At 47.5% G+C, this 27,766-nt stretch overlaps 1 protein-coding gene and 1 non-coding gene across 2 annotated transcripts in view; both read right to left on the bottom strand.

Annotated features, from left to right (window-relative positions):
* Positions 1-23,580, bottom strand: part of Rgs9 (regulator of G protein signaling 9) — a 73,743-nt gene extending 50,163 nt beyond the window's left edge. Inside the window, exons 1-6 of the mRNA XM_028865244.2 lie at positions 23,336-23,580; positions 7,865-7,961; positions 2,748-2,798; positions 1,456-1,562; positions 1,201-1,252; positions 899-957 (exon numbers count right to left, since the gene is read on the bottom strand). Coding sequence (XP_028721077.1) covers positions 899-957; positions 1,201-1,252; positions 1,456-1,562; positions 2,748-2,798; positions 7,865-7,961; positions 23,336-23,392 — 423 coding nt within the window. The 5' untranslated portion in view covers positions 23,393-23,580. The remainder of the gene's footprint in view (positions 1-898; positions 958-1,200; positions 1,253-1,455; positions 1,563-2,747; positions 2,799-7,864; positions 7,962-23,335) is intronic.
* On the bottom strand, positions 5,966-6,038 carry Trnak-cuu. The gene has a single exon. It is a non-coding gene; the product is annotated as a tRNA-Lys (tRNA).
* Positions 23,581-27,766: the final 4,186 nt, after the last annotated feature.

The raw sequence follows: 27,766 nt of genomic DNA, 5'->3' as shown, positions 1-27,766 counted from the left end.
TCAGTTTCTGCCTTGATTTTCCTCAGTAATGGACTGTAACCTAGAAGTATAAGCTGAAATAAACCCTTTCTTCCCAGAGTTGTTTTTGGTCATGATATTTGTCACAACAATGGAATGAAACTAAGATATCTTCTGAAGTTTTAGACACATTCTTTAGGAAATCTGACTTACTCAGCCAAAAATAAAAGCCTTTGCTATTGTTTTTCACACCAAAAATTTAAGTTCAAATATGTTAATGCAGGGTTGTGTGTTACCATGTATATTAAGTTATATCATTTGAGTATAACAAAAGGAACAGAGTAGCCACAGTGTCCCCAGCAATCACCAAGGCAAGGGTTTAAATTACAGCAGGAGAAAACTGAAACCACACATAGAAAAGGATCTTTTCAGTAAGCTGTAAACAAATCAATGGATGGGTAGATAGATGGACAACAGGTGGAGGATGGATGGATGAATGATGGACAGGTGACGAATGGATGTGGATATATAGATGACAGATAATAGATGGATTAGTGATGGGTAGATAGATGTAGAAGAGTAGATAGGTGGATGATGGATGGATGGATGGGTAGATGGATAGATGGATGATGGATGGATAGATGATGAGTGGATGTGGATGTACAGAAGACAAATGGATAGATAGATTAGATGATGGGTAGACATATGTAGAAGGGTCAATAGGTGATGAATGGATAGATGGATAGATGGATGGATGGATGGATAGATGGATGGATAGATGTAGATGGATGGATGATGGGAGGATGAAGGATAGATGGAGGACAGCTGGGTAGATAAACAAATGATGGAAAGACAGATGTAGTAATGTAGGGAAGAGAGAGAAATAGCTCATGACTACATTCACTCCATTATAAAATTCTACTTAGATATATCTCTGTACCTTTTCATATTCTTCTAAAATCCCTTTCTTCTTGATATTTCGCTTAGCTAGATAGATGGCTGGAAAAGAAAGCAATAGCATTTTCCATCATTGTCATATTCCCAAAACCCCCAGGCAGCCAGAAAAGACATTCGGCCAACTAGGTTCCTTCCCCTTCCCCCACCCCAGCCTCCAGGGATACTTCCAATACAGATGTGAGCTGACATAAAGGTCACAATGACAGCTAGACAAATGTCACCCAAATGCAGCATGCAAATGAGCAGTGTGGTAGGCAGAGGCACATGAGTAAATGAAGTATTTACCATAGTCTGTATCTTCAGCTGGCCATTGCTGAGTGGGCCAGAAATATGGTGTCTACAAAACAAAGCAGGAAAACCGTGGTTCCTCACTGGGCTGGGACCTCATGGATCCTCAGCCCTGGGATGAGAAAGATAACAACACTACCTTAGCCCTCTGCACCATTTCTAAATCCCTGATCTGTGAGGGTATAAGGCCAACTGGTAGATCTTCCCAAGGTCCACCTCACATTACCACCTGAGGTCAAGGTCAAGGCTCACCTGAAACCGGTAGAGACTGCTGTCGGGCTTGAGGATAAGATTCTTGGGGTCTTGCAAAGGATAGATGTAGCCATACTTGACAATAAAGTTACCCAGGTTCTGTGCCTCTGGGAAGAAGAAGTTTCCAGATAAAAGTTAAGAGCGGGGGCCAAAACCAGAATCTCATGGCTCAGCCCATCCCCAAAACTCCAAGAGACTACTCTATCCTTCCAACATAAGATCTGAGGGCTGGAAAAGAGGTTCTTTTTTTAAGAATTTGTTTGATTTTTTTAAATGTGTGTGTGTGTGTGTGTATGTATATATATGTAGTATATGAGTGTGTGAGCAAGAGCATGTACATGTGTGTAAGTCAGAGCCAATGTCAGGTCTCCTCTATTGCTCACCACCTTGCTCTTTTCAGACAGGGTCTCTCACTGAACCCTGAACTCATGGTTTCAGCTAGAGTAGCTGGCCAGTGAGCCCCCAAGACCTTTCCCGCCTCACCTCCAACTCCCAGGGCTGGGTTTACAGACTTGCGCTGCTTTTTGCTTGAGTGCTAGGAGTCTGGATTCAGGTCCTCATGCTTGTATAGCAAGCACTTTATCCACTGAGCCCTCCTCTCCCCAGCCCTTGCCTCTGCTTTTGACTCTGGTTGTTTTATTCACAAAGGCCCTGTCTCTCCGACAGAGATGTGAATTGCTTGGTGATGCCTGCAAAGCCTCCTGTGTTGTGAAATATTAGTTGAAGATGTGTCACATTCGTTTATGCTTTGGAATATTTGCTTAATGATGCAAAGATGTGCTGCATTCTCTTACGTTGCATTTGTTTAACTCTGTGAAGCTGTGTTACTTTGCCTGTCTAAAGCACCTGATTGGTCTGATAAAGAGCTGGACGGCCAATTGCTAAGCAGGAGAGAGGGACAGGCAGGGCTGGCAGGCAGAAAGAATAAACAGAAGGAGAAATCTAGGCTCAAGGAATAGAGAAGAGGGAGGAGCGAGAAAAGGAGGAGAGGAGGACCCCAGGGGCCAGCCACAGATTAAGAAGGAAATAAAGATATGTAGAATAAAGAAAGGTAAAAGCCCAGAGGCAAAACATAAAGAGAAACCGCATAACTTAATTTAGAAAAGCTGGCTAGAAACAAGCCAGGGTAAGGTCAGGCATTCTTACATAAGAACAAATCTCCATGTGTTTATTTGAGAGCTGGGTGGTGGGCCCCCAAAGATTTTAAAAAAAAAAAAAAACTACACTCCTTTTTAGTTTCCCTGTAGTACTGCATGCACAGCAATCAGTAACTGCATAGGCCGAGGCCTCACCCAGGTTAGAGATCCAAAGGCGCTGGATGATCCACTGTAGAACATCACCTCCTGCAAAACAGAGCCGGATCTGATCAATGTCAAAGCCTTTTAACATAGCCCAGGACTACCATGCGGTCCTCCATGCTGTATTCTCACTGCTCGGTGGGGACCCTGTCCCTGAGAGACCCCACCCATTCACTCCAATAACTCAGAACCATCCAGAGCCGCTGTGACCTGACCCCACCAGCTCTGCAGCTTAACCTCCACTACACTCTGTCTTTTCTTCGTTCATTTGTTCGTTTTTATTTTGAGGCGGAGTCTTACTAAGTTGCCCAGGTGGAGTGTTAAATCACTGTGTATAGTCAATGTAGTCTTGAACTCGTAACTCTTCTGTTTCCTTCTCCACGCTCAGTCTTTACCTCAATCACTGTCCTTATCTTTTTACCATATAGTAATTTAAAGACCATCACTCATCAATTAACAGTAAACAGACCGAGTCCAAATATTTGGGAAAGAAAAAATAGGTCCAAAGCCAGCTAGGGTTCTGAATGGAGTTTGGACACACAAGAGTGAACCGGAACCAGGGAAGGGAACTGAGGAAGGGGTGAGGCAGGGATGGCTCTCCTGCATTCAAGTCTCCAGGTACGACACTCGGGAGCAAGGGAACGCTAAATTCAAACCTTAAAAGTTGGTTCGAGGATGCTTTGATGGCAGTGGAGGAGGGAACCTATTTTAGTAACGTTTTGTAGGTTGATACAAAACCTTGGAAAATAGGATGTGGGCTCCCTTTGTACTCTTGCCTCAGGCCCTGCCAATCTTAGGTTCTGGAGGGGCACTGCACAGAGCTGAGACTTCATAAAACAAAAGGCAGGAGAGGCAGGCGGAGATGAGTCAAGAGAGATGATGCACCCAGCTACCCATTCCAGAGTATTTAGGTTTATCTAAGGATGGAGACGAAATAAGTCCAGGGAAGTCTGGAGCTCCTGGAGAACCAGTGGGAGTTCTGAGCTCATTCTCAGCCCGAGCCTCCAGCCTCATAGCCGGATGCTTCCTGTAGAAGAGCAGGGCAACGCCAAAGAAAACAAGGTGCCCAGAACCAAACCCCCAACTCAGACACTACTTGGTAAATGCCGATAACCACATTCCCCACATCCTCAGCCTGATTCCCAAAGGTAGAGAGTCCGGTCCCCACCTGCATGGGAACTGGCCCACAAAGCATGTCAAAGGTCAGAGCTCAAGATCCTGTCGTTAGCATCTTTGTGGCTAGCCAGTCATAAATGATAGTTTCCTCTTTGGAGGTAGGGAAAGGATATTTCTTTTATAGCCTTCCAAAAAGGTCCATTATGATCTACATGTACTCCCTAGACCTAATTATCTGACACAGTTGTGGTTAAGTACGAACAACCTGTACCTCTTCCTTAGGTACTCTGTAGGCTGCGGTGGATAACCAACCGTTGTCTCTGTGGGTACCCACACGCCCCCACTGCTGCTTCCAACATCTCCACCTCCTGTGACGCTTGGCTATGACCTACCCCCTAGCTGGCTGCTCCAAAGCCACGTGCTTCATATAAAATCCTGCTTAAAATCCTAGGCCTGTGTGTGTCAACCAACATTCCGCTCCAGGCCTCTCTCTTTGAAGGCATGCAGATCGCAAGACCGCCTCAGGCAGACATCAGGCTGATTAGCACTCTCCACTGAGGAGCCCAGGGCTTTCTCATCCACTTAACTGCTTCCTGAAATAGACCAAATGAATCTAGGGAGCCACTAGCATCTGTACCACTGGGACTGCGCTGGCAGCGTGGCCGGCTGGCTGTGCTGGCTCCACAGCCGACTGTTCCCGGAAGCCCTGGCTCCACAGCCGACTGTTCCCGGAAGCCCTGGCTCCACAGCCGACTGTTCCTGGCTCCTCCCTGCCATGGAAGAAGAAGCTGGATGCGCATTGGCTGCCATTGGCTCCCGGAAGCCCTGGCTCCTCCCTGCCATGGAAGAAGAAGCTGGATGCGCATTGGCTGCCATTGGCTCCGCCTTGGCAGGATGAGGGCTCCTTCCTTATGGTCTGTTTCTACAGTAGGGGGAACTCAAGTGAAGACAGGGCAGACGGACAGCCTCACCCAAATCCAGAAACCACGTGTAACCCATGTTCACGGAAGGAAACACACACACACACACACACACACACACACACACACACACACACACACACACTGACATGTGATAAGATGGAGTGTAAGTCTCCAAGCCAGACTCAAATTCAAGGTCACTCACGAATGGGCTCAGTGCCGTGGGGACTAGTTCTCAATCTCTTCCTTGTTTCAGTACTGGGAATTGAACCTAGGACCTCACACACGTTAGGTAAGAGCTGAGCCACTGAGCCACAGCTACAGCCCTCTTGGAATCCTTTATGTATCTATAGCCCCATTTATAAAACAGGGGTTGTCATACCTACCCCTAACTTCATCCCGGGTATTGACAGACATGGGGAAGGACTTTCACAAACTGTGAATCAGCCGCCACCGCGCTGGGCCCTTGAGCACACACTCTCTTCCATCCCTGCCACCTTCCTCTCAGGCAGGGTTTTCTGTTACACTTTACAGTGAGAAAATGAGAAGGGCTAGGAGCAGGGTACTTGAGGGATTAGGCCCCAGGTGCCCCACTCATGTCTAGGGCTCTTTGCCCAGCTAACTCAGAACTAATTCACGTATTTAGTGAGCTTTTGTTAGGCCTCCTTACACACACAGCCACTCCAAGCACCGGGGTTACCAATGAGCAAGATAAGAACCTCCCACTGAAGGGCCCTCTAGTCCAGAATTAGCAAATTCAAGGCAGAAATGACAGCCACAGGGATGCCTTCAAGGCCTCTTAAAACAGTAAGAGATAATCTAGGTCTCTGCCCTTCGGATGCCCAGGGCCACTGTAGTGGGTAGCCATTCCAGCTTGGATCTGGAAGTTCCAACCCCCATTGAGACTCTGGCAACTGTCACGCCTACGAGGCGGGGCGAGGGGAGGCGCCGGGGGACCCGAGAGCTGGATGGGCCAGCGCTCGCGCTGGGCGCGCTCGGTGCCGGGACGCTGACCAGTGCAGATTGACTGTGTAGAGCTCCGGAGAACAACGCTGGACTGCATTACACCTTCCCCAGACCCTGCGACCTACCCATTACTTAATTTGTGAGTTACGCCATTAAATAAATATCCTTTTAACTACGTGGAGTGGCCAAAATAATTTCTCCAATATCTGGCGCCCAAAGTGGGGCTCGAACCCACGACCCTGAGATTAAGAGTCTCATGCTCTACCGACTGAGCTAGCCGGGCTGCGGCGGTGAGAGCGCCGAATCCTAACCACTAGACCACCAGCTCTCGGGTCCCCCGGCGCCTCCCCTCGCCCCGCCTCGTAGGCGTGACAGTTGCCAGAGTCTCAATGGGGGTTGGAATTTCCAGATCCAAGCTGGAATGGCTACCCACTACAGGCCACTCTGAGTCTCACCCTCCCTGAACTGCCCTGAAGTACTCCATCAATTCCTGGTTTTACCCCCAACAAGCCAGAGTGGGTCTTCAGTCACCTGTGTTGGAGGAACCCTTGACAATACACTGCCCTCATCCTGGTTTTCTCACTGTAACACGTGAACGGGGATCCCTACCTGAGAGAAACGTCTCAGGTGTGAATGAACTTGTGCTGCTCGGGGGCCCAGCATGCAGCAGATGCCTGATGAATGGCAAGATCATCCATCAGTGCTCTGTCTTCCCATGTCTGTTAGCACCCGTAAGAAAATTAGGATAGATATGATCACCCTAATGGTCTGTTGTGTTTGTTTCTTTTGTTTTGTTTGTTGTTTGTTTGTTTGTTTTAAACAGGACACATTCAAAGCAATCAGAAGGGTGATGGGAGACAGCATATCTCTACAACATGAGGGCACCTTATATGAAGAATAAACAGTCACGGTGCTAGGGACTGCTCAGTTGCTGAAGGGCTGCTTCACACATAGGCATGAGGACCTAAGTTTGATTCCCAAGGCCCATTTTGGGGAAGTTGTTTTGTTTTTAAAGCCAAGTGTGGTAGCAGGGAGGCTGGGGAGACAGGCAAGCTCAAGGCCAGTTAGGGACCCTGTCTCAAAAAACAAGATGGAAGACACCTGAGGAACAATAGCCAAGGTTGACCCTCTACATGTACGTGCAGAGAGAGCAAGGGAGGGAAGGAGAGACAGAGAAATAGTCAGGTCATGGGTAGGGTCAAGGGTGCAGGCTCACAAACCCCTGGCTCAGAGAAGCAGCCGGCTTCTGCAGGCAACAGGCCTTGCCATGACGTCTTCTCTACGACAAAACCCGATCACAAAGCATGGGTAACAGAGCAAGCAAAATGCGTTCTTATGCTCACACCCAGCACCCCACACACACTACTCTCTCCAAGTGATGCTCTGGAGTATCCTTAAACCCTCATGCCAGGAGGAACTGGGGGCTCCGTCTGCATGGGAAAGCTCAGAAGGGTCTGAGTATGAATTAGAAGGGAGAAGGAAGACAAAAGCCTTGGCTTCCTGGCCAAACAGCAGTAAACATTTCAGTCTTGTAAACCTAATGCCGTCTGAGCACGGCCATAGATTTCACCCTTGCAGCTGGAACGGCAAAGCAGCTGTAGCTCACACATGACAGAAATAAAGCTTTACTTATAAACACAGGCCGTGGGCAGGTTTCTATTGCTGTGATACAAAAACACGGTAACCAAAAGCAGCTTAGGAAGTAAAGCGTTTATTTGGTTTCTATATCTCAGGTCACTGTCCGCTGAGCAAAGCCGAGACAGGAACCTGGAGACAGGAACTGAAGCAGACGCCACGGAGGAGTGCTGCTTACTGGCTTGCTCCTCACCGCTTGCTCCGCCAGGTTTCTAATACAACTCAGGACCCAGGGGTGGCACTGTCCCCCTCCATTGGCGGAGCCTGCCCCTATCCATCACTTAATAAGGAAATGCCCTATCAACTTGCCTGCAGGCGGTTTCTTGAGTTTCCTCTTTCTAGCTAACTCTAGCTGAAGCCAAACTGACAAAAACAAACAAACCAAAAACAATAAACCAACCAGGCCCGAATGTGTGCTCGAGTTTGCCAATCTCCCTGTGGGCTTTGTTTCGAGTCACAACCAAACCACATCACCTGTCATGGCGTGAGGGACGCTGGTGACCAAGACCCTCTGGTTCTGCATTCTGACTCCCGTCTCTGGGTTCTGCATGTCCTTCACCAGTGCTTCAATCTGCAAGACACAACAAGAAGAGGCGGCTGAACGGGAAATTCATTCCAGGAGCTTTCCACAGCACGAGCAGAGTCCAAAGGCACGAAGGGGACCCGGGGGCTCCCAACCTGGTACAGGAGCCCAGTGGGCACCAGGCAGCTATGGTACAACCAGAACTACACGTATGCTCTGTAAACAGATGCCTCCCTAGCCAGAAGGCCATAAAGGCATGGATTCTGAGCCAGGGAATGTGCAGAGGCTCAAGATCACACAAGAAAGATTCTGATGGACAGAGAGTGAGAGAGGCCTGGGCAGGAGGCAATGCCCTGTGACTCTGAGCGACAGAGAACCGAGGGAGACGAAGTGCTGTTAGACGTGGGAATGGCAGGTGGTGGCCAGGTCTTAATGGGCTTTATATGCCATTCCTGAGTCAGGTTTTGGCCCAGCAGCTGTTTGTGGGGAGCATTTTGGAAATGTGCCCATAATAAAGACAAGAACATGGAGGCAGAAAGAGGTTTTTCAAAGGTAGAAAAGGATGAGATGGTCTATGATCCATTCAGAGTTTCTGCACTAGTCCAGGAAAGAAATCATGGGGCTTCCTCCCCTGCCACCACACCCTCAAGCTGTCCCAGCATAAGAGCTGATGAGCGTCTGATTTGACTAGAACAGTTCCTAGGATCCTTTTCTCATGGTTCCTCCAATATTTTAGGAGTCCTGCCTTCACCGTCCTACTCAAAGCTGCAAGTTTACACCCTTAGGTCTCTTGATCTCCGGCTTGCTTTTTCTATAGCATTCAACTTCTAAGACACAAAGCCACTGATCTTAGTATATTGGTTAGTAGGTGTCTCCCTTTGCACCTGGAAATTCCACGCTTGGAGGCCGGTCTTCTTCTGCTGATATTTCCTGCTGCTGGTATTCCAAATGCCTGGAGGAGTGTCTTATATAGAGGTGATGCTTACCAAGCATCAGATACACATAACAATAAGCAAACGAAGGCAGTTTGGGGATGATGGTTAGGAGATGGGGCTCTGGACGCTCTGGTAAAGTGAGAACTGGCTGTACTTGGTAGTCCAGTGAGAGTGACAGAGACAATGTCAAGGCTTGTGACCTATCTGACCAGAGCAGGTCAGTTACCAGAAAAGACAAAATGCCAAAGACTGGCTGGGAGTGCAGCTCTGTGTTAGAGCCCTGCCTAGCATTATGGAGGTCCAGGGTTCAACCCCCAGTGCCCTGAGGGGGAGTAGAGGAAGGAAGGGTGAGGAAAGGAGGGGTTAAGAGGAGAGAAATGGGGAGAGGGAAAGAGAAAAGTAGGCACATCACTTCTGCTTTGGCATGCTTACAAAGGGCCCCTGAGAGACTCGCACTATCTGGAGATGATTGCCCCAGGTACAGAAAAGAAAGAGTCAGGAGACAAATTAAAAAGTAATGAATATCCAAGAGAGTGCTGAGGCCAAAGAAAATTAACAAATGGTCCAAGGAAGCTTAAAGCATAGGAAGACATCACAAGGTTAGCTTAGACTCACTTCCAATTGTTAAAAGACTATTTTATCTTCTGCTGAACGTGGTAGCACACGCCTGTAACCCAGCATTCGGGAGGGAGAGGCAGGAGGATCACAGCAACTTCCAGGCCAGTCAAGGCTGCACAGTGAGACTGTGTCTCAATAAAACCAAAACAGGGAGCCAGTAAAATGGCTTAGCAAGTACAGGTATTTGCTGCACAAATGTGGAGGCCTAACTTTGATCCTCAGACACCCCCCACCCCCGGCCATCAAGGTGGAGGGAGAGAATCAACTTCACAGAGTTGTCTTCTGACTTCCATGTGTGCACGGTGGCACACATACCAACACACACACACACACACACACACACACACACACACACACACACAAATAATAAATAACTTGTTTAATTTTTAAAAATCCAATAAATAATATTTCCCACAGAACATGGTGCCACATGACCATAACCCCACCACTTGGAAGGTGGAGGTGGCAGGACTGCTCCAAGTTCAAGACCAGTCTGGTCTACATAGTGAGCTCCAGGTCTGCCAGGATTACATAGTGAGACTTTGTCTCAAAAACAAAAACAAAAACAAAAACAAAAACAAAAATAAAACAACAACAGCAAAGTAATATTTCCACTTGAAAAAACTAAATGAAAATAAAATAAAAATGTTTTATATGCTCAAAAGAAATGATCTGGATGTTTCTGTTGGTGTTTGTGGTTGATACTGACTAAAGGTTCCAAACTTCACTTCCCTCAGGAAGTCCCAAATAATAGGGAGACTACCTCGGCCCCTCCCTCCGAGTGCTTCCTATATGGACATCAGTGCTTCAGCAAGCAGATGTAGTCCTGGGCAACGCTGGGAAACGAGAGAACAATAGCAGTCCATAAGCCTGAGAGCTTAGCATCTAGTGCGATCATCTCTCCATCCTCTGGGAAGACCGTCCAAGATCCTAGTGGATATTAGAACCACAGATAGTACAAAATCCAGGATATATTAATTTGTCATAAACACACATGGGAATGATAAAGCTTCATGTATATATATATAAAATGTACAACAAGTATTATGGTTTGCATTTGGTTTGGATCTGAAAAGTCCCTCTAAAGACATGTGTGTTGAAGGCTTGGCCACCAAATCTGTATAGAAGTGGGGCTTTGACCTTGGAAATCAATATGGTGGCTTCTCAGAAAATTGGGAATCAATCTACCTCAAGACCCAGCTATACAAATCTTGGGCATATACCCAAAGGATGCTCCATCCTATCACAAGGACACTTGCTCAACTATGTTCATAATAGCATTATTCACAACAGCCAGAACCTGGAAACAACCTAGATGTCTGGATAAAGAAAATGGATAAAGAAAATGTGGTACATCTACACAATTTATTTTTTAAATTAAAAAACAATGACATCATGAACATTGCAGGCAAATGGATGGAACTAGAAAAAAATCATCCTAAGTAAGGTAACCCAGATCCAGAAAGACAAACATGGTGTGTACTCACTCATAAGTGGATATTAGCTGTACAGTAAAGGACAACTAGGCTACAATCCACAGCCCCCAGAGAAGCTGGGTGACAAGAATGGCCCAAAGAGGGACTCATGGATTTCCCTGGGAAGGGGAGATAGAAGAGATCTCCTGGGTAAACTGGGGGAAGGGAGCCGGGGGTGAGGGTGTGGGGGAATGGGAAGATGATGAATCAGGTTGGGGGCAGGATGGAGGGGGAGAGTAATGAAAGAGATGCCTTGATGGGGGGGCCATTTGGGGGTTAGGGAGAAACCTGGTGCCAGGGAAACTCCCAGGAGTCCACAAGGGTGACCCCAGCTAAGACTCTTAGCAACAGTGGAGAGGGTGCCTGAACTGGCCTTCTCCTGTAAACAGATTGACGACTACCCTAATTGTCATCATACAGACTTCATCCAGTATCTGATGGAAACAGATACAGAGAACCACAGCCAAGCACTGGGCTGAGCTCTGGGAGTCCTGTTGAAGAGAGGGAGGAGGGATTATATGAACCAGGTGGGTCAAGGTCATGACAGGGGAACCCACAGAGACAGCTGACCCGAGCTCATGGGAGATCAGGGACTCTAGACCTACAGCCAGGGAGCCTGCATGGGACCGACCTAGGCCCTCTGCATGTGGGTGACAGTTGTGCAGCTGAGTCTGTCTGTTTGTGCAGCTGGGTCACCTAGCAGTGGGATCAGGACCTGTTCCTGGTATTTGGGCTGGCTTTTGGGAACCTATTCCCCATGCTGGGTTGCCTCGCCCAGCTTTGATGCAGAGGGAGGATCTCGGTCCTGCCTCAACTTGATGTGCCATGTTTTGTCCCAAGGGAGGCCTTTCCAAATGTAAACGGAAGAGGAATGGATGGGGGAGATAGATGGGAGGTGGGGGGAGGAAAGGGGAGAAGAGGAGGGAGGGGAAAACTGTGGTCAGTATATAAAATAAATGAAAAAAATTAATAAAAAAGAAGAAGTGGGGCTTTGAGAAAGTAATTGGATCATGGGGATTCTAACCAATGGGTTAATCCACTATGAGTTCATAATTTGACAGACTATCGGGGGTGATAGAAACTTAGGGGGTGGGAAGGAGTTGGAGGAGACATATCCTTGCAAGCTATATCCTGTCTCGTCCGACCCCTCTTTCCCTTCCCCTCTCCCCCACTCTCTCTTTTGTCTCTCCCCATTTAGTACATTTGGACTGAGGTTGATCCCAAGTTAACAATAGGGAAAACTGAAGCCACCAATAAGGAGATAATGCTATAACAAGATACAACGAAGAAGACCAAGTCCAAAAGATCATGTGAGCACAAGCCCTGGAGGGCTAGGAGACGGCAGCACTTCCAGAAGGTGAGCAGTAGGAAGATCAAATACAGGTCTCCAGGAGCCACAAGCTCAGGACAGGAGCCAACACCTGAGAACAAAGAAGCCTCTCTGCCTGTCCCTGGTCCACAGCTCCATCCTGAGACCTGGGAGCTGCTCACACCCAGACATATGCTCAGGGCCAGCCTGCACACGTCCTCACTAACGCCCAAAGCAAGCTGCTCCCCATTTATTTTGCTTCTTCTCAATTTAACAAACTTGATTCTCTGACCACTGGTTCCCTGTGACTTAACCCAACGGCACCTCCAACACTGTGCAGCTGCTATGACAAACAAGTCTTTTTGCAACTTGAAGGTACTTGTGGTCAGAAGCAAAATGAACCCCAAGTTCTCATTCCCCCTCCTGGGATTCCTTTCTCTCTTAACTGAAGAACTTGAGGCAGCCCATTTAAAATCATGGGATTTCCTTTCTCTTCTCTAAAAACGGGGATGATGACAATATGCGCCTTATTGATTGATATGGTTTGATAATGGCATGGTATCTAATTAAGCCACTATGTTAGAACGCTTTATAAAGCAAGACATACATGTGATTATACACATGTTCTATATAAGGAAAGACATATAGGGCGGATATCCCTTATTCAAAATGCTTGATACTAGAAGCGTTTTGGATTTCAGATCTGAGATATTTGCATACATGACACATCTCAGAGATGGAAATCTACTACATCTAAACATAAAATTCATTTTTGTTGCATGTACTGCTTCTGATACGTGGCCAAAGGGGAATTTTATGCAATATTCTAAGTTATTTTTCACATGAACTAGTTTTTATTTTTTTTATTTTGTTTTGTTTTTGTTTGGTTTTGTTGTTGTTGTTGGTGGTGGTGGTGTTTGCTTTTTGTTTTGTTTATTTGTTTGGTTGATTTGGCTGTGTGTGTGTGTGTGTGTGTGTGTGTGTGTGTGTGGATTTTTTTGACTGTGGCATCAAAAAGCTCCTGATTCTGGAGTATTTGGTTTCATATTTCTATATTGTTTTCATTAGGGATGCTGGGAGCATAAGCTGTCATGCTCATGCTTATATTCATTTATATTAGTAGTATGTGTGCAATTAATTTATCTTTGGAACTTAGCTGCAGGTCTATATTTAGATGCTCAGGGGCAAAACCCCAACACTACCACTGAAACAAATTCAGATATTTATTGAGCACTGGGAGGGTACAAAAAGGTGAAAGATATACCCCTAGATGGCAGAGTGCCACTAGTGCCACTAGTCCTCAGAAATAGAGTGACAGAGATGGTTGTATGAAAATGAGTTAACTAACATAAAGACAGAGAATCTGGATGCCAGGAGAGCCCAGTTCAAAGCTCTGCTCCAATCCAGAAGTGAGAAGCCTTATGTAAGTTGCTAAATTTGGGGGGGCAGGTGGCATAGCTCAGTGGTAGAGCACACACTTATCATGCATGAAGCACTTAGTTTTACACCCAGAATCCAAAACAAACAAACAAACAAACAAAAAGCTGAAGCTGAACGTTTTATTGATGTGTTCGAATCTCCATAAACTAAAGCTTGCAATCTATATCATCATGGGGATACTGTGACTATTAAATGTGATTAAGCATGAAAAGCATTAAGATACACTATAGTATTTATGAGATCAAAAATACACATTGAATTATAAACCAAAACACAAGGACAATGCTAGTGGTATTAAGAGACGAAGAGGAAGGTGACTAAGACAACCCCCAAACTCCACAGAGGGCAGGTAGAGTTGTCCCTTGTCATGAAGACAGGGCTGCACTCCAACAGGGTGATGGCATGGAAGAGCCCTGAGGCTCTACACAGCGAAGTGGGGAGGCTGACGCTTGAACTCTCGTGTACACACTCATGCTTCAGAGAGTGGTATAGACAATGCCCAACGAAACTGAAAAACCGACTCTAAAATCCTCCTGCGTGACCCAGCCAGCCCACCCCAGATATGCATGTAAAGGACTTGAAATCAGGACCTTGAGAAGGAATCTGCACCCCCAAGTTTACCCCATCATGATTCACAATGGCCAAAATGTGGAAAGAATGTAGGTAGCTGTCAACGAGTGAAGAGACAAGTAATATGAGATGTATACATGCCAGAAGCCAAGTCTGCAATATTCAAGGATTTGGATGAACCGTGTGGACATAACTCGTTTTGGTAAATGAAATAAGTCAGACACAGAAGTAGATAAGTCACTCATATAAAGTACCATTTGAATGCAAAATCAGGCTATAGAATGCTGGTTGCCGGGCACCAAGAGGAGAAGAAATGGAAATTTGCTAACTAACGGGTATAAAATTTCACCTAAGAAGAGTAAGTCCTAGAAACATGCTGTACGGTATTGTTTTGTTGCTGTTGCTGCTGTTGTTAATAATAATACTGTACTATACACTTAGAAATTTAAGCTAGATCTCATGTTAAGTCTTACCACAATAAAATAAAATTAAAAATAAAAGAGAGAAAGACTGACCCAGCTGCAATGAAGGCTAGAGATATTTCAGGGAAGCCCTGAGCTGGAGAGTTCTACCTGCTGCCTCCCACTCAACCACGTTGCTCTGAAGCTGGAGGGCTCCCACCTTCTCAAGAACGTGGGCCTATGTCCTCATTCGGCACCGAGGGGTAGCAGATCGTATTTCATCTTTGCTACAAAACCAACATCAGCAGCTAAGCCACCATCTCAAGATACAGGCTGAGATCAGGTGTGTGGCCAAGGCCGCTCCCAGACACAGGCAAATCTCAGCCTGGAGGCAAGACTCAGCAGCCCCAAAGACTCCCCCTTTACTGCACATTTCTGTTTGCAAAGACATTTCCCAAGCTCACAGTATCATCAGGAATGGAAATTGCATTTCAGGGTCTGGGCAGATGGATCAGCCTATAAAGCGCTAACCACAAAACCATGAGGAGCCAAGCTTAATCCCCAGCACCTCCACCCATGTAATCCCAGAGCTAGAGAGTCAGATCCCTAGCCTATCCTAACCGGTGAACCCCAGCAAGTGAGAGACCCTGCCTCAAAAGCAAGGTGAATGGGTCCTGAGAAACAACACCCAAGGCTGACTTCTGGTCTCTATACACATGTGCACATACACAAACACATATGCACGTACACACACACCTACATCTCAGATCCACCCAGAGCTTCAGTATTTGGCTTTCTGTGAGGTAAGACCTCGGCAATGTCTCAGGCCAGAGGTCGGCCATGGAGTCAAGTGTCAGAGAGGCACAGAGAACCAGGCTGGGAGACAGCTGCAGCCAGTGGAGATGGTCAAGGGACAAGGAAGCCATGGAAAGAGAAAGGTGTAGAAATGTGGGAGGGGATCATCGCATTTGGCACAATATTAATGTGACTTCCCAAGAGTTCTTAGCTGTGATTCTCAGATACCTAGGGTACTCCAAGAAGCACCTGATTTTCTGAAGTTAAAGCCCAAGATTCCTTTTCTTCATATCAGTTGCCCTACTGAAAGGCTAAATTCACTTAAAGTGTGTTGTGTGTGTGCACACACGTGTGTGCACATATGTATGTTGGAGTGTATAGATGTACACGCGTGTGGAGGCTAATGGACAATCTTGACAGTTGTCCCTCAGGCACACCCTTGTTTTTGAGGTCTCTCACTCACCTGGGGTCCCCCTGTCTATGCCTCCCCTACACTGGGACTGCAAATGTGTGCCACCACACCCGGCTTTTTTTTTTTTTTTTTTTTTTTTTTTTTTTTTTTTTTTTTTAAGGTGGGCGCTGGGTATTGAACTCAGGTCCTCAAGCTTGCAAACTGAGCATTTTACCGACTGAGTTATCTTCCCCACCCTCAAAGCTGTTCGGTTAGATGAGGCAAAGTTGTTAGTAGATGCAAAGGAGGTCCATATATTGGAGAAGAGGTCAGATCCCACCTTAAAAGTTAGAAACCAGAGTGCCCCTGGTAGAAAGTCTGCAGATTTGATTCCTTGTCTTTGCATTAAAAAAAAAAAAATCTAGTTATTAAGAATTTGAAAATAACATTCAGAGGCGGAATAATGAGAGTTATTTTAAAAGCCACAATGAGGGAGTCAGGCTCCTTTCTAGCAGGTATGTCAACCTTCACAAAAAGGAGAAGCCCGTGGGAGGGGGCACATCACACTCGCCTCAGGGGACATTGTGAGGGAGTTGGCACACTGGGATTCCAATCAATCTTTCTCACTTTTCCCCTCAGAAATCCCTCTGAGGGGTCTCCCCAGTCACTTAGAACTGACAGGATTTTTTCGCTCATGGCACCATCTCTGAGAGACTGTTACAGGTTGAAGACTGTTCCCCAAACTCATATATTGAAGGCTTCAGCCTTAGTATCTCTGAGTAGAGCTGATTTGACAAGTGGGTCTTTAAAGAAGTGGTAAGAGCCAGGTGTGGGGGGCACACATGCAATCCCACCCAGCATTTGACAGGCAGAGGCAGGAGGGTCAAGCAGTTAGAGCCAGCCTGCATTACACAGCAAGATCCTGTATTAAAAAACCAAGGGCTGGGTACGACAGGATGGGTCAGTGGGTCAGAGGCTTGCAAGCAAGGCTTACAAGCCAAGTTCAGTCTCTGGGAGCCATACACTGAGAGGAGAGAACTGACTCCCAAAAGTTGTCCTTCAGCTTCTCCACGTGTGTGAAGTGAGGGTGCACATCCACAAATAAACTAAAAAATGCAATAAAAAGAATATTTTTAATGGAAAGAACAAACCAAGGGCCAGTGGTAGAGCATGACCTAGCTTTCATAAAACCTTGAATTCAACCCCCGTCGATCACAACACACACACACACACACACACACACACACACACACACACAGACCAAATGAAGCCGTCTGCATAGATCCTGCTCCAGTATAATTGGTGTCCTTATGAGATGATTATTATACCCCAGTTGAAAAGAGGACCTGAGGACAGAGAACAGCTATCTATAAGTCAAGGCAAAGGGCTTCAGAGGAACCCATCCCTGCTCAGATTTCTAATCTCAAGGACTATGAGAAAGTGTGTTTCTGTTATTTAAACCACTCAACCCACATGGGGCTTCTGCTATAAACTTTCACACAGCCCAACATCCCTCTAGAGATCAAGGACAGCCACAGCCATCCCCACCCCATTCCCAGGAAGACCAGCTTCCAGTTCCTCTGAAGATAAAGAATCAGCTGGGTCTCGTTCCCAGGCAACACAGGAACGCTATAAAGCCAGGCCACTCCTGGGCCCCTGACTGACCCCAAGTTGGCCTCCTAGGCGCACATGTTCCAGGCTGAAACTTGACTGCGGGTGAGCCAGGGACTCACGGCATCACAAAGGGATCAGAAGCGACGGCTTTGATGGCTCTGACATCCCACCTACCACACCCACGCTGCTCCTCACATTAAGGAGCTGTCACTCACAGTAGAAGATCTCAGGGGCTGGAATTTTCCTTTACACTGGAGAAGACTCCCAGGGGGGCAGTCATAATCAGTGTTTTCCTATATTGAGATAGAGAACGTGACCCAAAACCACAGGGTTGTTTTTCTAACTGAGGGGCGTATGACCTTGCAAATAAGCCACGTTCAGCTCAACTCAATAGATTAAAGACATATTCCAGCCTCTGTGCTTGGCTGCTACATGGTGGTCTTGACCCAAAATCTGCTCTCTCCACCCAGTTCTTAGATCATCAAGGCATTGCAGGCAACCCCAGCAAAGGACAACAGTGTCCAGCTTCTACTGATTCTGCTTTTGTGTCTTGCACATCTCATACCTGGCCACTAAATCCTGCCCCACTGGAAAGTCCTCCAACCCACCCTGGACTATTTTCTCTGCCTCAGGTGGTCCACAGCCTTCAGTATGTTCTCCAAATCATTCTCCTAAGGAGCAAGATTAGGCATCCAATCACCATGTCCATACTGCCCCTTAAATTAAGAAAGAGTATCCCATGAACATTTTGAATGGGATCATTATTTGTTGGGGATGTGGCCAGTGCATTATAGAATATTAATTAGTAGTCCATGCTAGTAAAATCCCAAGTTGGATATATAATATATCCAATTGTTGCCTAGTATCCTCAGGGACCACTATTTCAAATGTATGTTCAAACCACCTAACAAGCTCTTCTAGAAAGACTAATGCTTGGCTGGGGATGTGGCTTAGTTGGTAGGGTGCCTGCCTACAATGCATAACACCCTGGGTTTGATTCCCAGCACTGCATAAACTGGGTATGGTGACACACGTCTGTAATACCAGCACTTGGGAGATGGAGGTAAGAGGATCAGAGGTTTGAGGTCACTCTCCACTGCATAGGAATTTTTAGACCAGCCTGGGATACATCAGACCCTAGCTTGGTATCAGTGTTTTTCTAAGATGCAGCCAGTATCAAGAAGCACTCATGCTCTCTCATCAGAATCAGCCCATAGCATGTAAACTAACCTATCATATTCATCTCTCGTTTTAAAGACATCAAACAGCATCTCATTAAACACAGAAAGCATCAAATCTTCACCATGTCATGTGAGACTCCCCAGCTGTGAGCCTTTCTTACCTCCAGCCTTCCCATCCACCCACCTCAACACCCACCCCAGGCCCTCTCTGGGCCTGGTGATCCAGCCTCAAGGCGTCTTCCATATTGACAGGTCTGTATTTTATATCAGCCTAAAATGTGGTCCATCTTCATGTTTTCCTGGAAAAACATTGGTAATTTTTTTCTAACCCAGTTACAGGCCTCCTTGTGAAACCTTACTCCCTCGATCCCAAGCACAGCTTGTTTCTCCTGCCCTGGTGAATCCTCCAGCAATGGCTGCCACAACCATGTGCCATGTGTCTCCTTGTTTATCCGGTATGACTTTGTCACTGGACTCAGAGGTCCTTGGCGTACCTGACACCTAGCACTGCTTCCTTTTGTATACCAAATAAAAAGGATGGTATGAGAGAGTGATACCTTCCTCTGCCTCGGTCTCCTGACTTCCTCTGCTTCTCAATCCCGACCTAAGCAGAGGCGAGATACCAGAAGCCACCCAGAAAAGCCAAATTGCCTAGCAGAGGGCTCCTTCCCATGGAATCAAGGAACCCCCAGGGCACTGGTAAGTGAAAATGGCCAGGATGGGGGGCTGGAGAGATGGCTCAGAGGTTAAGAGCACTGACTGTTCTTCCAGAGGTCCTGAGTTCAATTCCCAGCAACCACATGGTGGCTCACAACCATCCGTAATGAGATGTAGTTCCCTCTTCTGGCCTGCAGGGACATATGCAGGCAGAAAGAACACAGTATATATAATAAATAAACATTAAAAAAATTAAAAAAAAAAAAGAAAGAAGAAGAAGAAGAAAGAAAGAAAATGGCCAGGATGGTGACTATGGCATCAATGAGATATATGGACCAGAACCAAAGTAAGGGTCCATGGGGTCAGAGCTACTCATCTCTGCTCTTCAGTTCACCACATGTTGCCAGCTAATTCCACAGGAACGGCCTGGCAGGGAGGTCTCCATCTTTCTGTCACATTTGTCTTTTTAAGCCAAAGTCTCACACTCACTATGTAGCTGTGATGGCTAGTTTTTATGTCAACCTGACACAAGCTGGTGTCGTTCTGGAAGAAGAAATCTTAATAAAGAAAATGTCTCAACAGGATTGGCCTGTAGGCCAGTCTATAGGGCATTTTCTTGGTTAAGGATTAATGTGGGAAGGCCCAGCTCACTGTGGGCAGTGCCACCCCTGAGCTGGTGGTCCTGGATGCTATAAGACAACAGGCTGAGCAAGTACTGGGGAGCAAGCCAGTAAGCAGCGCTCCTCTGTGGCCTCTTCTTCAGTTCTTGCCTCCAGGTTCCTGGCCTGACTTCCCTCAGTGATAAGCTGCTACCTGGAAGTGTAATACAAAACAAGCCCTTACCTCTCCAAGCTGCTTTTGGTCATGGTGTTTTATCACAACAGTAACCCTGACTAAGACAGTAGCCAAGGCTGGCTTTGAGCTTCCGATCCTCCCGCCTCCGCCTTCCAAGCACTGGGATTACATGCATGCCCCACTGTAACTAGTGTATATGGTGCTAGGAGTGAATTCAAGGCTTCACGAATACTACACAAACATGCTATTAACTGAGCCACAAACCCAGGCCTTAACACATCTTGAACAAGCCCTGATACCCCAGATGAGTAGCAACCAGGTTAAAGGGCATTATCAGACACTGCACTGAGCCTGAGGTGGAGACCTGTGATAGAAACCCTTTGGCTCACAGGAGGAAAGGTCCCTCTGAACAGCATCATTCTCCCTGCCTTTGGGAAGAGCCCCAATTTCCAGGGTGTCTGGAGTTATGAGGGGATATGGAGACCCTTAAATTGGCTCACTTAACTCAGGGGAAATGAAGATGGCTCATTACTCGTCTGTCTCACCCCAGTGGTCATCTTAATTTACATCGGCCATGTCACTTGTCTGTCCCCACCTTTGCAATGGTTCCTTGGGGTGGGTAGGGGCTCAAACTGCCTTCAAGGCATTCTAAGGGCTCATTATTGTCCCCTCTGCCTCCGCCTACCTCTCTGTCCTCTCCTGTGCTTTAGAATATGTCTACTATAGGACAACATATCCTCAAACTCACCGGATTTCCTGTGTCTTTCTGCCTTGGCACCTTAGGGACATGTTGTTCTCTGTACCTGCAGTCTCTCTCTCTCTCTCTCTCTCTCTCTCTCTCTCTCTCTCTCTCTCTCTCTCCCCACCCAGGCTCTCCCATTTATCCTTCATTTCTCAGCTCTGTGTCCCCCAAGCACACAGGTCTTCTCACAACCCCTCACCGGTCCTACACCATAGGAAAACTCTGACCACTGTATCACACCTGCGCAGACAGGGCCACTCCTGTATTGTTTCCAAGTTCCATTTGTGGCTGTATGACTGGCAAGTCCCTTAACCTCTCTGAGCCTCAGCATCTTTCCCTGTAAGGGATAATGGCCACTGTCTGACAAAACAAACGAGACAATTCACGGAAAGCCTTGCCCACCTTGGACACAGCACACATCACAACACACAGTGAATGAGTGGGGAACGGTGCCCGCACCGGGGTCCACATTCTGCTGCTCCAGACCCTTCTCTCAAAGTCTGATTGTCTAGCTCAGGTGGATAATTGCTGAGGGTCTCCCACCACGGGTTCCTAAGGTTCTGTAGAGCTCTGTTCTGTCCGCTGACCTAAGGGGCTCTGTGGTCCAACCCAGGACCCCAGTGAACACAGATGAGATGCACAAAGGATCCTTGCCAGCACGAGGCATACAGGGAAGCAATACTGTGGGCAAGGAGGACAGAGTCTGTAGACCCAGAGAGAGGAGTTACTCTCCCCATGAGAGTCAGAAGAACCTGCTTCACAGAGCAGTGGGAGTCTGGCAGAGGGGAAAAGGGATGTTCCCAAGGATGCCTGGAGGGGTATGGGGTTCCTACAGAAATGAGAACATTCATGAGTGTCAGCTCCGAGTGCCTGGGCTGCTTTGCTCTTATTCTGGGAGGGCAGGAGTGGGAGTTGGGTGAGAGGTAGAGACAGGGAGATAGTGGAATCAGGACCCTGAGCAGCCAGGCTGCAAGGAGCGGACAGTATCCCGTGAGCCTGGGAAGCCAATAGGGAGGAGAGGATGGTGTGAAAGAGGTCACTCAGTTTGCGGAAGAAAACCAGTGTGTATGAAGGATGCCATGGAGGAGAGGAGAGGCAACAAGGTGCATGAAGCAGGGTGAGAGCAGAAGAGCAAAAGCTGTGTGGAAGAACGGGGTCGGGGTCGGGTCAGGAGAGGGGAGAGGTAAAGGGGAGGTGAAATGGAGGGAAGGGGGCCTGAGGTAAAGGCGAGGAAGGTGGAATGGAGGGGAGAAGAGGACAGACTGTGAAGGAGGTGAGGGGTCTGGGGAGGGGTGAGGAAGGCTGGGTGGAGGTAAAATATGCTGGGATTGGGGGGAAGGAGGCTGGACAAGCACATGAGCACTGCAGACAGATACTCTAAGACCCCAAGCCAGGGCCACCCTGCATGGGAGAAGACAGTCGTGGGACACAATCTGAAGATGATGTTTTACTTTCGAACACCAGACTCGGGCAGTTCCTTGTCTTTTTAAGAGCTGGGAGCTGACTGTTTGCTCTTCTGAGTGAGACAATACTCTTCTGTTCTCGGCGTGACCCTCACACCTCTTCCACCCAGCTTCTCAAAGATGACTGGGTCTGATGAATGTCCTGAGGTGCCCAGGACTGTCCGGCTTTTGCCATCTTGTAGATTAGCACAGTTAGTCACCAATGCACCCTGTTGCTAAGTCCCAGGGGCTCAAGGCAGGACCTAGCTTGTCACAAAGCATTGGGCTAATTCTACTCAACAGGATAATCCTAAAATGAACACTGCACTGTGAAAAGTGGCCTGAGCCAGAGGTAGGACAGACAAGTGACCTGAGACCTAATCCTGTACATGTCTCTTCCCACGCTCTCTAACTCAAAAGCCCAGAACAGAATGAACCACTTTGTCTCCAGATACATCACCCCATAGGTACATTCCTCCTCCCACATTTCCACCGTGGATGGACACCCTGTGCTGGCCATTTGCCATCGAATGGAAAAGGTTCAGACTGTACACAGATTGTCATTCTCAAAGGTGGGGGCTCTCAATCCCTCAGATCACATTTTCCTGGTCCTTTACACACACACACACACACACACACACACACACACACACACACACACACACACACGGGGCGGGGGGACGGGGAGAGTCCTGTCGCTTGGTATTGGGGAAAAAAATGGTCAAAATGTTCATTTAATAGCTGACAGCTTGTAACAATATCAGCTGTCTCAAATCCCCGCGCAGCCTCAAGCATCCTCCTCTATGAGTAACAGGTTGTTTTCGGCCTCCGGCCGACCATCACAGCTGCCTTCAAATTCTCTACTATAAACAGTTTACGCGAAAATCATTATAGTTTTTAAATGCAACACGTACAGCAAAGAAGTCATTTACTACAATTGAGCAGCGTGGACCGACCTAGAGGGACGCCCTCTGCCCCTACCCAACCTTCCCTAGGACACTCCACCTACTGGGTCCCCGCCCACTTGCCAGGGTCCCAGTGGGGACACCCGGGGTACCTTTTGGAGAAAAGCCATCCTCGGCCTGTACTGCTGGCCTTGGTGTCGGATCGTCATTCTGGACCCTGGATGAATTCACGACCACAACACGAATGGGAGCGAAGAGGGGAAACCCCCAAGTTCACCAGCCAGCCTGGTCCGCCCCAGCCTGGGCGTGGACCGGGAGGCGCAGGGAGCGGAGCGCACAGGGCCCAGGATGCCGCCCGCCGCCCCTCGACTCTCCCTCGCACCCGCCGACATGCAAAGCAGCTGGAATTCGCGCCAACCAATCAGCGAGCAGCGCCACGCGCTCATTAGCATGCACTGCGCGGGCTCTCGCTTGCCACCAGGGGGCGGCGTCCCCCTCCACCTGGACCAAGCATCAGGTAGGAACGGCCCATCAGGGATGCTGAAGCTAGAGCATCTATCTGTCCCAAGGTGTGTGAGCCTTGCTAACCCAGGAGGAGTTTGTACAGATCAACAAAGCACAGCGGGAACGGGGCTTTCCCGGGCCAGCCTGCACAAGAGTTGGGCATCTCTGGGTAGGTTTAGCGCTAACCATGTCTTTAGGGGAGAAGTAAACATTTTAAACAGGTTCGTGATATCCAATATAAGTGTCCGTCGAGCTTCTCACAGATAAATGAGTGATTGTTCGTAAATAAGTATTTAATAAAAAAAATTAGATGTTGACTTTTATTTATTGACCCAATAAATAGACTGATTGGTAAAATGTTGGTCACAAGGAGAGAAGAGTGTGGCAAAGGCTGATACACTCTTTCAGCTGTCTATCCTTGGGAAAATCACATTTAACTTCCCATTCCTGCTGCTTGCGTTTGTTTGTTCCTAACAGACCCTTAAGAGCACTTTTAAATGAACCCCAAAACTGAGCAGATGAAGCAGAGCAGCGGCCTCCAGAGTATCCACTCACGAGAGCCTGCCTGCCAGCACTGACTGGACTAAGAGGCGAGTCTTTGTCCTCATAGCCGAACACCTCAGCCTCTAGGCTTTGGGCCCAGGGGCACAACCCTGCACCCCACACCACCACCCATTGCAGTCCCAGAGTATCCACTCACTCCACACATTCACAGCCTCCCCCAGGGTCACCCTGTCTGGGGGGACTGTCACCAATTGATGGGCCTATATTGACACATATCTAGAAAAACAAAAGGATGAAGCCCCTAGTTAGCCATCAAGACCTTGGTCATATCAACCACTTTTCCCCGTCTACACACGCAGGATGGACATCCAGTGTAGCATGTAACGTGTTTAAGTCGGAAGAGAACAAAGGGATTTGCCCCAGTGGGGCTCAGGCAACTGCCTTTAGCATCTAAGCCCTTATCCGTTATTTTTGTTCTTCCGGGACATATTAATTTGTAAGAATCTGGTGAAAGCTATAGACACGCTCGGGAAACATGCTCACATCCACATCCACATCACACTGACTCAAGTTTGCAGCCAATGCCGAAGGACTCGTGGTTGGTGGCCTTTGGAGCCCTTTCAGAAGCCCCTGCCTCATAACCTTCAATAGAGAGGATCTGAGCTCTCCGGGGGTTGGTTGGTGCAGAGGACCAGAGCCCCTGCCAATCAAACCAGACCTCCAAGGAGTGTATTCCTTATGTGAGCTAGGACCCCAGGAAAGAGCTGGAATGTCTTGACTTTTCTTCACGGAACAGCTTCTGAGGTTAGTGTTGGTGAACACACATAAGCAAACAAAGCCAAGGTTCCTTCAGGCACGAGCACTTCTCAACTCTAAAATTTCTGAGTAGAGAAAACAGAAGTGACTTCCTGGGATGACGGATTTGGGAACTTAAATTGTTCAGGAATAAAGAAGGGCAAAAATGCAAGGAATTGTACTCAGTTCTCGAATAGGAGAGGTCTTAGAAAGCCTGCTACTGTCCCTGCCATTTCTTCTTCTGTCAGGCTTCCCTCTCAAGCAATCACATTTTAGAGTAACTTCCTTAGCTCTTTGGACCAGAGCAGCCCGGAAGTTGTGCCAGAGGCCACGCCCCAGCCTGTGATGTGCTTTCCCAAGTTGAACTTGTTAGATTATTGCTTTTGCAAATGTCAACCAGAGCCAGATCAAATGGAGACAAGAAGGATCTGAGGTGAGCTGCAAGCTGAATTCAGAAGGAGGATGAAGTGAAAGATGGGCAGAGGAAGCCACCAAGCCCAGAGAAGCCAATGAACTGTGCAGGCAGAGAGCAACAGAGAGGCTGTGAGGCGGGTGAGAAGTCCGTTGGGGCAAAGCTGGGACAGCGCCTTCCCAAGGGCAAGAGTGTCTTTACGAATCTCCCACATGGCTGAGTCCTGTTCCTTGCAATCAAAATGCTCCAATATGTAATTTGATAGGAAAGGTTTAGGTAATGTCCTGGAAAAGAAATTGATGCCATTAACCTATTTAAACAACAATTACATTGTATGCCATGCATTATGCTGAAAAGTCTGGCATTCAAAGCAGACTGTGATCCCATTTCTGTCTTGAGGAGCTTACAGTTTCATGGAGGAAAAGATAACTGCATAATACCAGTTCAAAACACAATAGAGCCGGGCGGTGGTGGCGCACACCTTTAATCCCAGCACTTGGGAGGCAGAGCCAGGCGGATCTCTGTGAGTTCGAGGCCAGCCTGGGCTACCAAGTGAGTCCCAGGAAAGGCGCAAAGCTACACAGAGAAACCCTGTCTCGAAAAACCAAAAAAAAAAAACAAAAAAAACAAAAACAAAAACAAAAACCCACAATAGAGACATGTTGGAAACCAGACAACCCAACAGGGCTTTGGAAAGACCTTTTCTCTGGTCTGGGTGGAAGACAATTGTGATCGTGGAGGCAGTCCAGAGGAGGGCTCTTAAAGGAAAATGGGGAGACAACCATGACCCAGGCAAATGAAGATACCGGAAGAAAACAAGAAAGGATACAGAAGCAAGAGTCAGCATGACTGGAAGGTGGCAACACAGAGTTCACTGAACACCAGCTCACAATGCTGGTGCAGTTTGGAGGGGCTGCGTCTGTGATGGAATGGGAAGGGGAAGAAGGGGAGTCACTAAAGAGATGCGAGTGTTCCGAGTTTGGAACAGCACCGTGGATAAAGTACTCGCCATGCAGGCATGAGGACCTGACTTCAATCCCCAGCACCCACTTTTTTTTTAAAGTAATATTAAAGTACATTCACAACTCTAGCATTGGAAGGAGACAGGCAGATCCCTGGGGATTTCTGACCCACCAGAGCCTAGCCTATTCGATGAGCTTCAAGCCAATGAGAAACCCCATCTTAAAAACCAGTGTGGGTGGCTTTAAAGTTGTTCTCAGGCCTCCACACCTACACACATGAATGCACACATCCACCCTTCCCACACACAGATGTGCACCCACACAAACACACATGTATATGCACATACTTACACACACAACTAATCTTTTTAAAGGTGACCTCCTTAACAGATTGGTGGTTACACTGGTAAATTCATCTATTAACACTCAAACAATTATGGTGCTCAAATTAGAGCACATCATGGTATATAAACAATACCTCAACCAAGAGATTGACCCTCAAATCCAATGTCACCTTGCAACAAGTCAGAAGGGCTTAGTGCTAATAGCTAATCCTTCTGTGACTGGGTTACAATGATTCTGTCATCGTCTTCTTCATCACTGTTATCCTGTGTCCTCGTCATCATTGGAAGAATGTGATTCAGAGCCTAAACTTAGGTCACAGTCCTAAATGCTCTGCAGTGTCATCTTTAGTGCCATGAACCTTGTCCCCAAGAATAAAATCAACTCTATGTATGATGGTGTGTCATCCACACAAGCTGCAATGTCCTTCAACACCTAGGTCTAAGGTCATCTCAATAGAGTGTCTGCAGAGTTCAGCACACTATACCAAACACCAGGGACACAGAGCTTTAAAAGACATGTCTCTCGTCCTTGTGTTTCTTCTACAATCTGAGAGGGAAGGGGGGACCTTAAGTGGTTCATTTCCTTGGGGTGCCTATATCTGACTGCTCTAAAGCCGGAAGTTCTATGAAGTCATTTCTTAGAACTGGTCCAGTGTTAAAGGAATCACTAGACCATGTGGAAAAGCCCAGAGAGAAACAAGTGTGAGAAGGAAGGCATTCCCGTTACCACAACCCAGAGGAAGGAGAGATGGTGCCCTGAGTAGGAGACAGTCTTCTCAGAGAGGCTCAGCTGTTGTCAGAACTCTTAGGGGGTAAGCTCTGAGTGTCTCTCTTCCTGCTCCCCGTCTCCCGTTGTGGCCGACCACCATTCCAGCCTGCAATGAAAAGGACAGCTGAGCCTGGGTGGGGCAAATTTTTAGGGTCAGCCTCCAAGAGCCGAGTCCGGCAGAGAAGCCTGAATGACTGGGGATGGAAGGGACACAGGAGAGACAAACTGTGAGGCGGCAGCAGAGGACAAGCGTCTCTGGTGGCACAGATGCTCAGAGACGTCTTGGAGCAACA

Source organism: Peromyscus leucopus, chromosome 8b, assembly GCF_004664715.2.
Source record: "Peromyscus leucopus breed LL Stock chromosome 8b, UCI_PerLeu_2.1, whole genome shotgun sequence".
Lineage (NCBI taxonomy): Eukaryota > Metazoa > Chordata > Mammalia > Rodentia > Cricetidae > Peromyscus > Peromyscus leucopus.
The sequence above is the reverse complement of the archived record's forward strand: the minus strand, read 5'-3'. Positions and strand labels throughout refer to the sequence as shown.